This window comes from Hemiscyllium ocellatum, chromosome 38, assembly GCF_020745735.1.
Source record: "Hemiscyllium ocellatum isolate sHemOce1 chromosome 38, sHemOce1.pat.X.cur, whole genome shotgun sequence".
NCBI classification, from domain to species: Eukaryota; Metazoa; Chordata; class Chondrichthyes; order Orectolobiformes; family Hemiscylliidae; genus Hemiscyllium; species Hemiscyllium ocellatum.
Window position 1 is genome coordinate 15896821 of NC_083438.1, and position 16137 is coordinate 15912957.

At 47.7% G+C, this 16137-nt stretch overlaps 1 protein-coding gene across 1 annotated transcript in view; it reads right to left on the minus strand.

Moving 5' to 3' along the window:
* The window catches only part of rabac1 (Rab acceptor 1 (prenylated)), a 49513-nt gene that overhangs the window by 19839 nt on the left and 13537 nt on the right, over positions 1 to 16137 (minus strand). The window contains exons 2-3 of the mRNA XM_060852738.1: positions 8401 to 8561; positions 2833 to 2934 (exon numbers count right to left, since the gene is read on the minus strand). Coding sequence (XP_060708721.1) covers positions 2833 to 2900 — 68 coding nt within the window. The 5' untranslated portion in view covers positions 2901 to 2934; positions 8401 to 8561. The remainder of the gene's footprint in view (positions 1 to 2832; positions 2935 to 8400; positions 8562 to 16137) is intronic.

The window sequence follows — 16137 nt, forward strand, 5'->3', positions numbered from 1 at the left end:
CTTGAGGGGCTGAGTGGCCTAATATTGTTTGTTGTTCCCATGGAATCCCCCCTCGCTCTGTCACTCTCCCTCCCCAACCCTGGTGTGGAAGCAGTGCATACAGCCCACTGAGTCCTCAACGACTCTTTTAAGAGCATCCCAACAAACCCACCACCCCTCCCATCCTAACCCTGTATTTCCCATGGCTAATCTATCTAGCCTGCACATCCCTGGACGCTACAGGACAACGTAGCACGGCCACTCCACCCCAACCTGTGCACCTTTAGATTGAGGAAGGAAACCCACACAGACACGGGGAGAACGTGCAAACTCCCCACAGCCAGGCGCCCCTGTACCAGTCCTTATTTACACACTGACTGGGTCCCACTGGCAAGGCCAGCATTAGTGCCCATCCGAATTAGTGCCCTTGGCCATTTCAGAGGGCAGTGAGGAGTCAACAATACTGGTGTGTGCCTGGAACCACACACCCAGACTGGGTCAGAACAGCAGCTGGAAATGTGTCGCTGGAAAAGCGCAGCAGGTCAAGCAGCATCCAAGGAGCAGGAGAATCGACGTTTCGGGCATGAGCCCTTCTTCAGGAATGCCCGAAACGTCGACTCTCCTGTTCCTTGGATGCTGCCTGACCTGCTGTGCTTTTCCAGCAACACATTTTCAGCTCTGATCTCCAGGCCTCACTTTCTCCTAGGTAAGGACAGCAGCTTCATCTCCCTAAAACAGACACTTCTGAACCAGATAGGATTTCACAACATCGCCAATATTTTATTGGTAATGCTAGATTTAAATTTAAAATCTCAATGGGGTTCAAAAGCATGCTTCATGATTATTAGCCTGGCGCTGTCGATGGTCAGTCCAGTGCCGTTACCACAATACCACCACCTTCCTCCTCTTTCAGGATAATTGACCTTTTGTTGGTCTCCAGAGCCCTCATGTATAAAATCACCATCATATTTTCTGTCCTGGTCGCCACACACTGGAAACACATCGCAGTGAATTAGAGCAGGACTTGCCGTTATCCCAAAGGCTCCTCTGTCATTTGAGAGATGACAACTGCTGGCGAGTTTGACGCAACGGTCAGGTAAAGAGCGAGGTTAAGGAGAATTAAACATGAAGTCTCTATCACTCCATCTCTGTTCCTCCTCCTCCTCCCCCCCCCCCAAAGTGCCTATTGTCCCGTACACTCTCACTTGTCTTATCCCCCAGATTTCTGGTTTGCAAATGTTTCCTGTTTTTGGGACAGCTTGTAGCCATCAGCGAAACAGTGATCTCAGAAGCCGCATTGACTTCTCGGTGGGAGAAAGCGACTACTGTTTCTTAAAGTTTGCCGTTAACACAGGACCTCTCCGAAATTGTGCCAAATCTCGCTCAAGCTGAGTAGCTCCTCAATTCAAATTCAGCTCCTTGTTGAATAAACCAATTCCAAAAAAGAAAGTCATGTACGGAGATGCCAGGGGGTGTACAAAGTTTGAAAAAAAAAAATCACAGCACCAGGGTATAGTCCAACAGGTTGGATTGGAAACACAAGCCTCCACTTGAGAATGTAACTTTTTTTAAAAAAAATAAGTTCTGTGATTTACGTCTGAGAGAATGGTCATTCTAACAGACGAGAGACTTAAAGAATCAAAGGAATTTTTCACTGTATACTTTCAGTTACATCGCAGTAACTCCACAACCACCTGATGAAGGAGCTACTGTTTCCAATTAAACCTGTTGCTGACTGGTGTTGAGAGATTTTTTTAAACAAAAAAAAGTCTGATTTCTAAACTTCTGTCTGCAAACGTTTGGAACTAACTCAAAACGTATTAAGCGTTGAAGTCTGTCATATCATCATCTTGGATGACTCACCTCCAACACTAGGCTTCAAAACTTACAGCAACTTTCTCAAATGATACAGAAAGTATTTCAACCCCCTCTTCAATAAATTTAGGTACTTTTAAATTGAGGTTTTGTTTAAAGCAAATATTCTTACCAAATCAAAATCATAAATGAAAATCAATTCATGGCTGAGTCTCTGAATTATTCTGGGTTCGGGTTAACTAAACTGTTCTCTTAGAGTCAGAGAGATGTACAGCACAGAAACAGACCCTTCGGTCCAACCCGTCCATGCCGACCAGATATCCCAACCCAATCCAGTCCCACCTGCCAGCTGTGAGAACCACCTTCTATCCCAGGCTGCTCATGAAAAGTAAGAGGACTCCGAGATGCAGAGGTCTCCACTGGGAAAGAACACAGTATTTGTTTCCTCCCCCTTTCTATCAAGATTTCACTCAAACAGAAAATGGTGTTGTACATCGTTGGCAGCAGTGTGATTTTACTGAGGGGATTACCTGCAGTGTGGAAACAGGCCCTTCGGCCCAACAAGTCCACACTGACCCGCCAAAGCGCAACCCACCCATATCCCGACACTTACCCCTTCCCCGAACACTACGGGCAATTTAGCACAGCAATTTGGACTGTGGGAGGAAACCGGAGCACCCGGAGGAAACCCACGCAGACACGGGGAGAACGTGCAAACTCCACACAGACAGTCAGTCGCCTGAGGCAGGAATTGAACCCGGGTCTCTGGCGCTGCGAGGCAGCAGTGCTAACCACTGTGCCACCGTGCCATGCCACCGTTACTTCAGGCTGCTTAGATATTTTGAAGCATTCTGCTCAGACATGGTCTAACACACTCCGGGACAATGTAACGTTTCAATTCAAGAGGGAGAGAGCATCCCCTGCCCTCAGACCACCCCTTAAAGGGACCCTGGTTTTCTAACTGGGTGTTTCCCGGGAGGGAGAGCAGGAACCCATGAGCCGAGACCGCCTGCCAGCGAGAGGTCCGCGTGACTTCACCTGCCGGTCACCCCACTTGCTTCCTCCTCTTTGGTCAGGGAGAAGACGTCATCAGGCTTGGAGCTCATGGTCTCCGGAAAGTGATCAGGGATCTGGGAATACCTAGAACAAAGAAACAGATTGGAGAAAGAATCTTCATCAGGAAACAGTGACTGACTCCCGTCACAGTTAGGAGGAGCGGAGTCAATGTCACAGTAATAGTCTAGTTCATGCAGCGTCTATAGATGGCCCTCTCCATAACACTGGGTGGTACCTACAAGTACTCGATAGGATTTATACTGGGTCAATCAGGTCTGGACAGATAGTATGAGGTTCCTATGGAGTCTTTGATATTTATTTGGTTCTCTCGGGTTTCTCAATAAGGTCTATGGGACCTCAATGTAATCTGAACGGGCTCCAGAGAGTCTGAACAGATGATCTCTACAGGCACTTTAAGGGTTTATAAACAATCGGTTTTCTAAAAGGTTTATATTAATTCTACGATTCTCGATAGGACTGCCGCAGGGTCTACAGAGTCTCTACAGGCTGTACAGTCTCTCTGATTTGAGCTCAGGTTGGAAGTTAGCTCGCTGAGCTGGAAGGTTAGTTCTCGGATGTTTTGTCACTGTGCTGGGAAACATCATCAGGGAGCCTCCGGTGAAAGGCTGGTGGTCTGTCCCACTTGCTATTTATCTGTCTGGGTCTGTCATGGTCGGTGAGATCACCTCAGATTCTTTTTCTCAGGGGCTGGTTAATGGGGTCCAGATCAACGTGTTTGTTATGAACATAGAACAATACAGCACAGAACAGGCCCTTCGGCCCACGATGTTGTGCCGAACATCTGTCCTAGATTAAGCACCCATCCGTGGACCTATCCAATTGCCGCTTAAAGGTCGCCAATGATTCTGACTCTACCACTCCCACGGGCAGCGCATTCCATGCCCCCACCACTCTCTGGGTAAAGAACCCACCCCTGACATCTCCCCTATACCTTCCACCCTTCACCTTAAATTTATGTCCCCTTGTAACACTCTGTTGTACCCGGGGAAAAAGTTTCTGACTGTCTACTCTATCTATTCCTCTGATCATCTTATAAACCTCTATCAAGTCACCCCTCATCCTTCGCTGTTCCAACGAGAAAAGGCCGAGAACTCTCAACCTATCCTTGTACGACCTATTCTCCATTCCAGGCAACATCCTGGTAAATCTTCTCTGCACCCTCTCCAAAGCTTCCACATCTTTCCTAAAGTGAGGCGACCAGAACTGCCCACAGTACTCCAAGTGTGGCCTAACCAAAGTCCTGTACAGCTGCAACATCACTTCACGACTCTTGAATTCAATCCCTCTGCTAATGAACGCTAATACACCATAGGCCTTCTTACAAGCTCTATCCACCTGAGTGGCAACTTCCAAAGATCTATGTACATAGACCCTAAGATCCCTCTGTTCCTCCACCTGACTAAGAACCCTACCGTTAACCCTGTATTCCGCATTCTTATTTGTTCTTCCAAAATAGACAACCTCACACTTGGCAGGGTTGAACTCCATCTGCCACTCCTCAGCCCAGCTCCGCATCATATCTAAGTCCCTTTGCAGCCGACAACAGCCCTCCTCGCTGTCCACAACTCCACCAATCTTTGTATCATCTGCAAATTTACTGACCCACCCTTCGACTCCCTCATCCAAGTCATTAATAAAAATTACAAACAGCAGAGGACCCAGAACTGATCCCTGCGGAACTCCACTTGTAACTGGGCTCCAGGCTGAATATTTACCATCTACCACCACTCTCTGACTTCGACTGGTTAGCCAGTTCTCTATCCAATTGGCCAAGTTTCCCTCTATCCCATGCCTCCTGACTTTCCGCATAAGCCTACCATGGGGAACCTTATCAAATGCCTTACTAAAATCCATGTACACTACATCCACTGCTCTAACCTCATCCACATGCTTGGTCACCTCCTCAAAGAATTCAATAAGACTTGTAAGGCAAGACCTACCCTTCACAAATCCGTGCTGGCTGTCCCTAATCAAGCAGTGTCTTTCCAGATACTCATAAATCCTATCCCTCAGTACCCTTTCCATTACTTTGCCTACCACAGAAGTAAGACTAACTGGCCTGTAATTCCCGGGGTTATCCCTATTCCCTTTTTTGGTACCACCCCCGTTGACAGTGAAGACGAAAAGATCATTGCCATTTCCTCTCTTGCTTCCCCCATAATCCTGGGATATATCCTGTCAGGCCTGGGGGACTTGTCTATCCTCAAGTTGTTCAAAATGTCCAACACATCTTCCTTCCTAACAAGGATCTCTTCTAGCTTACCAGTCCATTTCACACTCTTCTCTTCAACAATATGGTCCCTCTCGTTCGTAAATACTGAAGAAAAGTACTTGTTCAAGGCCTCTCCTATCTCTTCCGACTCAATACACAATCTCCCACTACTGTCCTTGATCGGACCTACCCTCGTTCTCGTCATTCTCATGTTTCTCACATACGCATAAAATGCCTTGGGGTTATCCTTGATCTTACCGCCAAGGATTTTTCATGCCCTCTCTTAGCTCTCCTAATCCCTTTCTTCAGGTCCCTTCTGGCTATCCTGTATCCCTCCACTGCTCTGTCTGAACCCTGTTTCCTCAACCTTATGTAAGCCTCCTTCTTCCTCTTTACTAGACATTCAACCTCCCTCGTCAACCAAGGCTCCCTCACACAACCATTTCTTTCCTGCCTGATAGGTACATACATATCAAGGACACGTCGTATCTGCTACTTGAAAAAGTTCCACATTTCCACCACATCCTTCCCTGACAGCCTATGCTTCCAACTTATGCTCCTCAAATCCTGTCTTACAGCATCGTAATTTCCCTTCCCCCAATTGTAAAATCTACCCTGTTGTGCGCACCTATCTCTCTCCATAACCAAGGTGAAAGTCACAGAATTGTGGTCACCATCACCAAAATGTTCACCCACTAACAAGCCCATCACTTGTCCCGGTTCATTACCGAGTACCAAATCCAATATGGCCTCCCCTCTGGTTGGACAATCTACATACTGAGTTAGAAAAGCTTCCTGGACACACTGCACAAACACCACCCCATCCAATCTACTTGATCTAAAGAGCTTCCAATCAATATTTGGGAAGTTGAAGTCGCCCATGACTACGACCCTGTGGCTTCTGCACCTTTCCAAAATCTGTTTCCCAATCTGTTTCTCCACATCTCTGCTGCTATTGGGGGGCCTATAATAAACACCCAACAAGGTGACTGCACCTTTCCTATTTCTGACTTCAGCCCATACTACCTCCAAAGGCAGATCCCCCTCAAACTTCCTTTCTGCAGCCGTTATACCATTTCTAATTAGCAATGCCACCCCCCCTCCTTTTTTACCACCCTCCCTAATCTTACTGAAACATCTGTAACCAGGAACCTCCAACAACCATTCCTGTCCCTCATCTATCCACGTATCCGTGATGGCCACAACATCGTAGTCCCAGGTACCGATCCATGCCTTAAGTTCACCCACCTTATTTCTGATACTCCTTGCGTTGAAGTATACGCACTTGAGCCCATCTCTGAGTCCGCAAGTATTCCCTGTCAGTGCTACCTTCTCCACAGCCTCCCTACATTCTTGGACATCCTGACACACAGCTAGCTTACTTGCTGGACTACAAGTCCGGATCCCAACCCCCTGCCAAATTAGTTTAAACCCCCCGAAGAGTGCTAGCAAACCTACCCCCCAGGATATTGGTGCCCTTCTGGTTCAGGTGCAACCCGTTCTGTTTGTACAGGTCCCACCTTCCCCAGAATGCAGTCCAATTGTCCAAATACCTGAAGCCCTCCCTCCTACACCATCCTTGCAGCCACGTGTTCAACTGCACTCTCTCCCTATTCCTTGCCTCACTGTCACGTGGCACCGGCAACATCCCAGAGATGACGACTCTGTCTGTCCTAGCTTTTAGCTTCCAGCCTAACTCCCTGAGTTCTTGAATGACCTCTCCACCCCTCTTCCTACCTATGTCGTTGGTGCCAATGTGTACCACGACTTCTGGCTGCACACCCTCCCCCTTAAGGATTCTGAAGACACGGTCCGAGACGTCTCGGACCCTGGCACCCGGGAGGCAACAAACCATCCGAGAGTCTCGCCCACGTCCACAGAACCGCCTGTCCGTCCCTCTAACTAGAGAGTCTCCTATAACTAGCGCTCTCCTCCTCTCCCCCTTTCCCTTCTGAGTCTCAGAGCCAGACCTCACGCCACAGACCCCATCACTGCAGCTTACACCTGCAAGGCTGTCCCCCCCAACAGTTTCCAAAGCTGTATACTTATTGTTTAGGGGAACGACCACAGGGGAACCCTGCACTGCCTGCTTCTTCCCCTTCCCACCTCTAACTGTTACCCAGCTACCTCTGTTCTCCGGCGTAACTATGTCCCTGTAGCTTCTATCAATCACCCTCTCAGCCTCTCGAATAATCCCCAGTTCATCCAACTCCAGTTCCAGTTCCCTAACTTGTTCAGTGAGGAGCAGGATCTGAGTGCATTTCCTGCAGACAAAGTCAGCAGGAGTATCGGTGGTCACCCCTACCTCACACATCCTGCAGAAGGAACATTCCACTGCCTGCACTGCCATGACTGTACACTTTGTCTCCAAAACAAATGGAGTTCCTGTTTGAATGCCAGACCGCTCAGAAATCCCCTGTGTGCCTTTGTTTATCTGTCCCAGGTTGGATGTACTGTTCCAGTAGAACTGTGTCCCTGTTCATCTGTGTGTATGGATACCAGTGATAGTTGGTCATGTCTGTTGGTGACGAGTTGGTGCTGGTATATCCTGGGGCCCATTTTCCTGCCTGCCTGTCCGATGTAATGTACAATCACTATAGAGTCTATCTAGAGTATACCCAGGATCCAGTGTCTCTATAGGGTTTACTGAGGGTCATAAAGTGCACTGAATCACTTTAAAGTACATATGGGTCTTCCAAGAGCTCCATATATCTGAAGCAAAACTAGAAATTGCTGGAGACGCTCAGCAGGTCTGGCAGCATCTGTGCAGGGAACTCAGGCTGAATGATTTGGGTCCAGCGACCCTTCCTGACAACTGCAGAGTCTATCTCAGGCATCCACGGGTGCCTATAGGGAGCACACGGGGTCTGTCAGGAGTGTACAGGTCTGTAGGGTATCCGCCAGGAGTATCCAGGGTCTGTATGGTGTCTATAGTTAGCATACAGGGTCTATAGGGTATCTATATAGTTAGCATACAGGGTCTATAGGGTATCGATATAGTTAGCATACAGGGTCAAAAGGTAGCATACAGGGTGTATCAAGTATCTATATAGTTAGCATACAGGATCTATAGGGTGTCTATGGGTAGCATACAGCGTCTGTAGGGTATCTATATAGTTAGCATACAGTGTCTATAGGTAGCATACAGGATGTATAGGTATCTATAGAGTATCTTGGTTCTATAGGGTATCTGTAGGATAACTACGGGGAGGCACACGGGATCTATAGGGGCATTTTAGGATGTACACGAGATCTATATAGTGTCTATAGGGTGTACATGATATCCATAGGCTCTAAAGGAAAATGTAAATTCTTACCTGTTTCTGTTATTTCCTGTGACCCGTTGGCAGAGGATGTGACGTCACACACCTTTATGATTCTGCTTCCTCCACAATAAACCGCCGCGCCCGAGCTCTCGACCAATCAGCGACCGGTATCCGAGCGCGCACCAATAGGATATCCAATCAGAGAGCTGTATCTGTGCAGGGAACAACAGGATATCCAATCAGAGGGCGGTATCTGGGCAGGGAACAACAGGATATCCAATCAGAGGACGGTATCTGTGCAGGGCACAACAGGATATCCAATCAGTGGGCGGTATCTTGGAAGGGCACAACAGGATATCCAATCAGAGAGCGGTATCTGGGCAGAGAATAATAGGATATCCAATCAGTGGGCGGTATTTGGGCAGAGAACAATAGGACATCCAATCAGAGGGCGGTATCTGGGCAGGGAACAACAGAATATCCAATCAGAGAGCGGTATCTGGGTCGGGAACAATAGGCTATCCAATCAGAGGGAGGTATCTGGGTAGAGAACAACAGGATATCCAATCAGTGGGTGGTATCTGGATCGGGAACAATAGGATATCCAATCAGTGGGCGGTATCTGTGCATGGAACAACAGGACATCCAATCAGAGGGCGGTATCTGAGCAGGAAACAACAGGCTATCCAATCAGTGGGCGGTATCTCTTACAACAGGATGTCCAATTAGAGGGCGGTATCTGTGCAGGGAACAACAGGATATCCAATCAGATGGCGGTATCTTGGAAGGGAACTACAGTGTATCCAACCAGAGGGCGGTATCTGGGCAGAGAACAACAGGATATCCAATCAGATGGCGGTATCTGAGCAGGGAACAACAGGATATCCAATCAGAAGGTGGTATCTCGCCAGGTGACAACAGGATATCCAATCAGTGGGCGGTATCTGGGCAGAGAACAACAGTATATCCAATCAGAGGGCGGTATCTGGGCAGGGAACAGCAGTATATCCAATCAGAGGGCGGTATCTGGGCAGAAATTTACCAGCACATCCAGTTCAAGGTTGGTATTCATGGGAGGGTTTGGGGTTTGTTGGGGGTGTTGGAGATCACTGTCAAATCCAAACACCGTTTAAAACTGCCTCCACTGACCAATCATTACTCTTACATCAATACATCCTTGGACCAGGTTGGTTCTGACCCTGGAGCCAGTGTTGTTCAGTTCACCATGACACTGTGCCCAGGAGCTGGAATGGGATTATACGTTGTTTTGCTGGGTCACAGAGAGATGTGGGTCAAATCAAAACTGACCATCATATGGTCAGGGGTCTCCAGCATCATTCAGATTTAGGATGAGATAAGACATAGAATTCCTATAGTGTGGACACAGGCCATTTAGCCCAACAAGTTCACACCGACCCTGCGATGAGTAACCCATCAGACCCATTCCCCTCATACTCTGCATTTCCTCCTGACTAATGCAGCTAACCTACACATCCCTCAACACCACGGGCAATTTAGCATGGCCAATTCACGTAATCTGCACATTTTTGGCTTGTGGGAGGAAACCGGAGCAGCTGAAGTAAACCCAGGGAGAATGTGCAAAGTCCACACAGACAGGCTGGAATCAACCCCGGGTTCCTGGTGCTGTCAGGCAACAGTGTTAACCACTGAGCCACCGTGCTGCGCTGATAGAATTAGGTCATTCAGCTCATCAAAACCGCCCCATCATTTCACCCTGCCTTCCAGCTCAGCACCGTCCTCATGACCTGTCCTACCTACCTATCTCCCTTGCCACGTATCCACTCCACCCTCTGCCTTCTCTCTCTAACACTTGATCCCCTTACTGATCAAGAACTAATCTATCTCTGTCTCAATGACTTGGCCCCTACAGCACTCTGCGACAATGCGTTCCACGGATTGACCACTCTCTGAAGAGATCCTTCCTCATCTCAGGAGCGTCTGAGGCTGTGCCATCACACCCTGGCCTCTCCTCCTTGTGAAAACATCTTATCCACGTCCACTCTTTCCAGGTCCCTCAGTGTTCTGAAGTTTCAATCAGACGCCCCCCCACCCGTCCAACTAAATTCCGTTGAGTACAGCCCCAGAGCCCTGAACCAATCCTCATACTTCAAGCCTTTTTAGTCAAAGTTGAAAAAGCGTGGTGCTGGAAAAATGCAGCAGGCCAGGCAGCATCTGAAGAGCAGGAGATGAAGGACTGATGCCCGAAATGTCAACACTTCTGCTCCTCGGATGCTGCCTGACCTGCTGTGCTTTTCCGGTGCCACACTTTTCGATTCAACGCCTGCCAAGACTGAAATATCTCCCAAGTCTCTCTGTGCCTCAGATTGCCAAAGCCTTTCGCACTAACCTCACAGTCTCCCACAATGTCACTTCTGTGTCCACTTGCCGACCAACCTCTCCACTTCCTCAACACAACCTGCCCCTCGATTTTTGTGTCATCCGCAAATATAACAGCAACGTCCTCATTTCCTACATCCAGATCATCAACCTAGGATGTGGATAGTGGTGGTCCCAACACGGACCCTTGTGGGAATTAACCAGTTGTCATCCTGAAAAAGATCCTTTTATTCTCACTCTCTGGCTTCTGCCAATCAGCCAATCCTCTACCCAAACCAATACCTTGCCCTGAAACACCATGGACTCACTTTAATTCACAGCATCCTGTGTGGCACCTTGTTAAAAACCTTCTGAAAACCTGAATAGATGTTGTTCACAGTTTCTCCTTTGGTAAAAGAGAGGACTGCACTTTTTGGGAATCAGAGTCTAGGTTAGAGTGGTGCTGGAAAAGCACAGCAGGTCAGGCAGCATCCGAGGAGCAGGCAAATCAATGTTTCGGGATGGAGTCCTTCCTCAGGAATTGAGGCAGGGAACCTCCGGGAAGGACAAATAAATGGGAGGGGAATGGGGCTGGGGAGAAGCAAAGAGTACAATAGGTGGATGGGGGAGGGGATGGAGGTGATAGGTCAGGGAGGAGGGTGGAGTGGGTAGGTGGCAAGGGAGATAGGCAGGTAGGACAGGTCATGGGGACAGTGCTGAGCTGGAAGGTAGGAACTGGGGTGAGGTGGGGGAAGGGGAAATGAGGAAACTGTTGAAGTCCACATTGATGCCCTGGGGTTGAAGTGTTCCGAGGCGGAAGATGAGGCGTTCTTCCTCCAGGCGTCTGGTGGTGAAGGAGCGGTGGTGAAGGAGGCCCAGGACCTCCATGTCCTTGGCAGAGTGGGAGGGGGAGTTGAAATGTTGGGCCACGGGGCAGTGTGGTTGATTGGTGTAGGTGTCCCGGAGATGTTCCCTAAAGTGCTCTGCTAGGAGATGTCCAGTCTCCCCAATGTAGAGGAGACCGCATCAGGAGCAACGGATGCAATAAATGATATTGGGGGATTTGCTTCCTTTGTCTAATTTGCTTCCTCAAAGAATTCTAACAAATGTGTCAGGCACACCCTCACCATAACAAAGCCATGCTGACTCAACCCTATTTTATCAGGATTTCCAAGTATTCTGCAATCTAATCATTAATAATTGTGAGATATTATGTTTTACTAAATCACTCAACAGCATGCTATATTCATTAACACCGGGTTCCTGTTCATCCACTCATAACCCTTCACTCACGCGTTGTTCACTATAACACCGTCCTATTCATTCATTCATAAAACTGCGGTTTTGTAGTTTATTTTACTATTCAAATTTAAAACCCTTTCAAACACATTACTGCATTTTCACACCTTATCAGTCTGTGGGATATAGGTAAAGTAGTGTTACGTCTGCAATTAGAATTACTTATACAAAGTAAATGAACTCACACCAGTGTGTAATTGTTTTAGCCAAGAGCTGAGTCAACAAGAATGGAAACTACGTGGAGAAAATACATAATTGTTTTTGTATTAGCTAAAAATGTATGCAAGAAGGAAACGGGACTGCAAAACCATGGTAGATGTTACAGGCGACTAGATAAGGTGCTGTGAGGGGAGGCAGTTCAGCTAGATACGCCTGTACAAACAGTTGGTATAAACATCTGTTTCCCACTGTGACAGAAACACAGGAACAAACCCCAATTAAAAGGGTCTTAATGATCTGTATGAGAGGGCAGCACAGATGGGGGGAGCAGATAATGGTAAGGAAAGGATAGGCCTAACAATAACCCACAGCGGGATGAGGTCAAACGGCCTTGTGAGGCCAGGAATAAGCATTTTGTCACAGACCAGGCCGGGTAAGGCAAGAGATAAACAGGAGCAATGGGTCCCGGTCTTAGAGAAGTGGGAGATGTCAACAGGGGAGGGGCAATGAGATAAAAACAATATAGGAACCAAATTATATAAATATTGAGTCTTCGTTGAATTCAGTGTGTGAGTCCTTTGCCTTGTAGACAGACAGTGGACATCACACCCTCTTGCAAGAGTAAAATAAAGGACACTCCTGATTCAGAGCTTGTCTCGGACTGAACTTATTGAAGTGTGAGAGCTTCGTTTTTCACAAGCCTTTGCTCCAAGCAGCGTTTAGACCAAGCTCCTGTTGAATAGCTGTCAATATCGGAAACAATATCTTCCCCATCACGTCTCCACGGAACCAATTACGTATTAATTGGGTCTGGGGGAAATAAATGCCCGACAGAAAAATAAAGGCAGAATTAAATGATCCCTTGCGTTTATGGGATGAATTCACTGGAGAAATGAAGTCATAGCCTGATCAGCCCATGATCATGAAGTAATCTAACTTAAAAAGCAGTGAAACGCAGCACATGAACAGCTGCAGAAAGGTCAGGGGCTTGAAAAAGGGAACAAGAAACAGGAGGATGCGATAACAATCCTGTCGGTTTCTTCCCCCGTTCCCCAAGCCCGCACAGAATTTGTACCCGACCACCTGAGACATCCAGGAAGTGACTCAGAGAGACAAAGCTATTGCCCTGGGAAGCAAGAGGAACTCTAGCAAGGAAAGCAAGGAGGCCTAGTGTACCCCCGGTATCGTTTTTACAACCAGGAAAGTAAAGATTGAAAGATGGTCAGGCAGAGATTAGAAGATGGCTCTGAGGTGGTTGCGCTGATACTGCAGACTGAAATACATGCAGTGACCTCTGACCCTTGAGAATCGAGACAAAGTGGTTGAAAGAAAAGCCTCACCCAAAGAAGAGCCCAATGAAGAGATGGGAAAGACGAGACCGGTTATGGGGAAATCCCTGAGGCGGGGTGCAAATACAGGAATCCCAAAGGCGCCAAGGAGTTTGAAGGTTGCAATTACGGCCTACTGAGGCCTACTTTAGCGGCCGGACTCCAACCTGAGCTCAGGAAAATGTTAAAGCCCACCAGACCGGAGTGGGATTGGGAGGGGGGACGAGTTACTGTGACTTAGTGGACCAACTGGCTGAACGGAAACATGGGTGCCACATGGTGAACCCTTCAGGCAGAACGGATGAAGCAGACCCACGGTAACGCTCGGAAGGCCAAAGACCAAAGACCAGGGAAGTGTCACTTCTCTGGGAAGGAAGGTCACTGGGCCAAAGGGGAAAAAGAAAGAAATTGTCTAACGAGGAAGAGGAGAGCGTGGAGGCTGGGAGTAAGGAATGGCTAACGTTGACAAAGAACTGAAAGAGCTCACCCTTTGACCCTCCTCCTGGCTTTCTGCTAGCAGAGGGGGGAATGGGCTGTATGGGAACATGAGGGCGGGAACCTGGACGTTTGCGCACAGGAGCAGATTTGACCTGCCTGCCCCAGAGAGCAAACTCCCTCTTGATGGGACAGTGAGGACAGCTCATGGAGCAAGAGCTGACAGGGTTGAAATCAAACTGACCAGTCCCATGATTTGGAGATGCCGGTGTTGGACTGGGGTGGACAAAGTTAAAAACCACACAAAACCAGGTTATAGTCCAACAGGTTTAATTGGAAGCACTAGCTTTCGGAGCGATTTTTAACTTTGACCAATCCCATACATCTTGAATTCTGCTCCCGCAGGTTCGTAATAGTTGGATTGTTGACCAGCTGCTCCTCAGGATGGATATCCTCACCCAGCTGAATCCCTCTTTATATTACCTATGAGGGATAGGTAATGTGGTCCATCAGGACCCTACAAAGGGTAGAATTAAAGTGTTGGACTACAGACAAGGATAACTCCAGGGAACTGAAAATGGAACCCACCACTCTGACAAAACACCTCTACCTTGTACCAAGCAGGAAAAAGGGACTTGAATTTAAAACCCACAGTAGCTCTAACAGCCCAGTGTGGCCCTGTGAAAGGGATCATGGGAAATCCTGTCACGCCATGCCACACCTGTCTTGGTATTGGGAAGCCGATACAGCCCTCAGAATTACGGGCTGTGACTGAAGCCTGCAGGACAGCGGAGGATCAGGCCGCTGATGTTTACACAGGCTCCCGGTGTGTTGCAGACTGTCATTGTCGTGGGATATCGGTAAATTAATGTCCCTTCTGCAATTATAATTGATTATATAAAAGTAAATGAACTCACACCAGTGTGTAATTGTTTCAGCCAAGAGCTGAGTCAACAAGAATGGAAACTATGTGGAGGAAATACATAATTGTTTGTTTGTATTCGCTAAAAATGTATGCAAGAAATAAACGGGACTGTAAAACCATGGTAGATGTTACAGGCGACTAGATAAGGTGCTGTGAGGGGCGGCAGTTCAGCTAGATACGCCTGTACAAACAGTCGGTATAAACATCTGTATCCCACTGTGACAGAAACACAGGAACAAACCCCAATTAAAAGGGTCTTAATGATCTGTATGAGAGGGCAGCACAGATGGAGGGAGCAGATAATGGTAAGGAAAGGATAGGCCTAACCATGACCCACAGCGGGATGAGGTCAAACGGCCTTGTGAGGCCAGGAATAAGCGTTTTGTCACAGACCAGGCCGGGTAAGGCAAGAGATAAACAGGAGCAATGGGTCCCGGTCTTAGGGAAGTGGGAGATGTCAACAGGGGAGGGAGTAATGAGATAAAAAAAAATAGGAACCATTGTATAAATATCGAGTATTTGTTGAATTCGGTGTGTGTTTTTGTCCCTACCTTGTGGACATCACACCCACTTGCAAGTGTGAAATAAAGAGCACGGCTGATTCAGATCTTGTCTTGCACTGAAATTATTGCAGTGAGTGAGCTTCGTTTCTCACAGTATCGTCCCACACAAAGTACTAACCGAGGCTGTGCGGTCTGCTTCCTCCCTGGGCATCAGCCCTGCCAGACGGAGGTCCCGACCTCACACTGGGGTGAGTGGGTTCCTGTGAAAAAGACCCAGAAGGATCCCCCCCCAGGTGGGAAGTGGGCAGGACCCCCAGGGCTGAGGTTAGGAGGTCTGGATTCATGCCTCCCACACCCTGATGGACCCCTCACAGTACAATGGGACCAGACTGACTGACCCCATGATGCTTGTTACTGTAACGCCAACTGTGCATGTTTGCTTTTTGTAAAGGCTAGTTTCCAATCTGTCAAAAGTCTGTAAGCCAGGATAGGAATTGTGTGATTCTGTTCGAAAGATGTCAGTGGAATCAAAGGGGGGGACTGTGAGATATTGTGTTTTAGGTAATCTTTACTAAACCACTCAACAGCATGCTTTATTCATTAACACCGGGTTCCCGTTCACCAATTCATAACCCTTCACTCAGCCGTTGTTCACTATAACACGGTTCTATTCATTCGTTCATAAAATTCTAGATTCTATTTCACTATCATAAGATGGACCAAATTCAAGCAACTCTTTCTAACTAAAACAACCCTTACAAACACATTACTATGTTTCACACCCTATCAGCCTTTTGCTCTA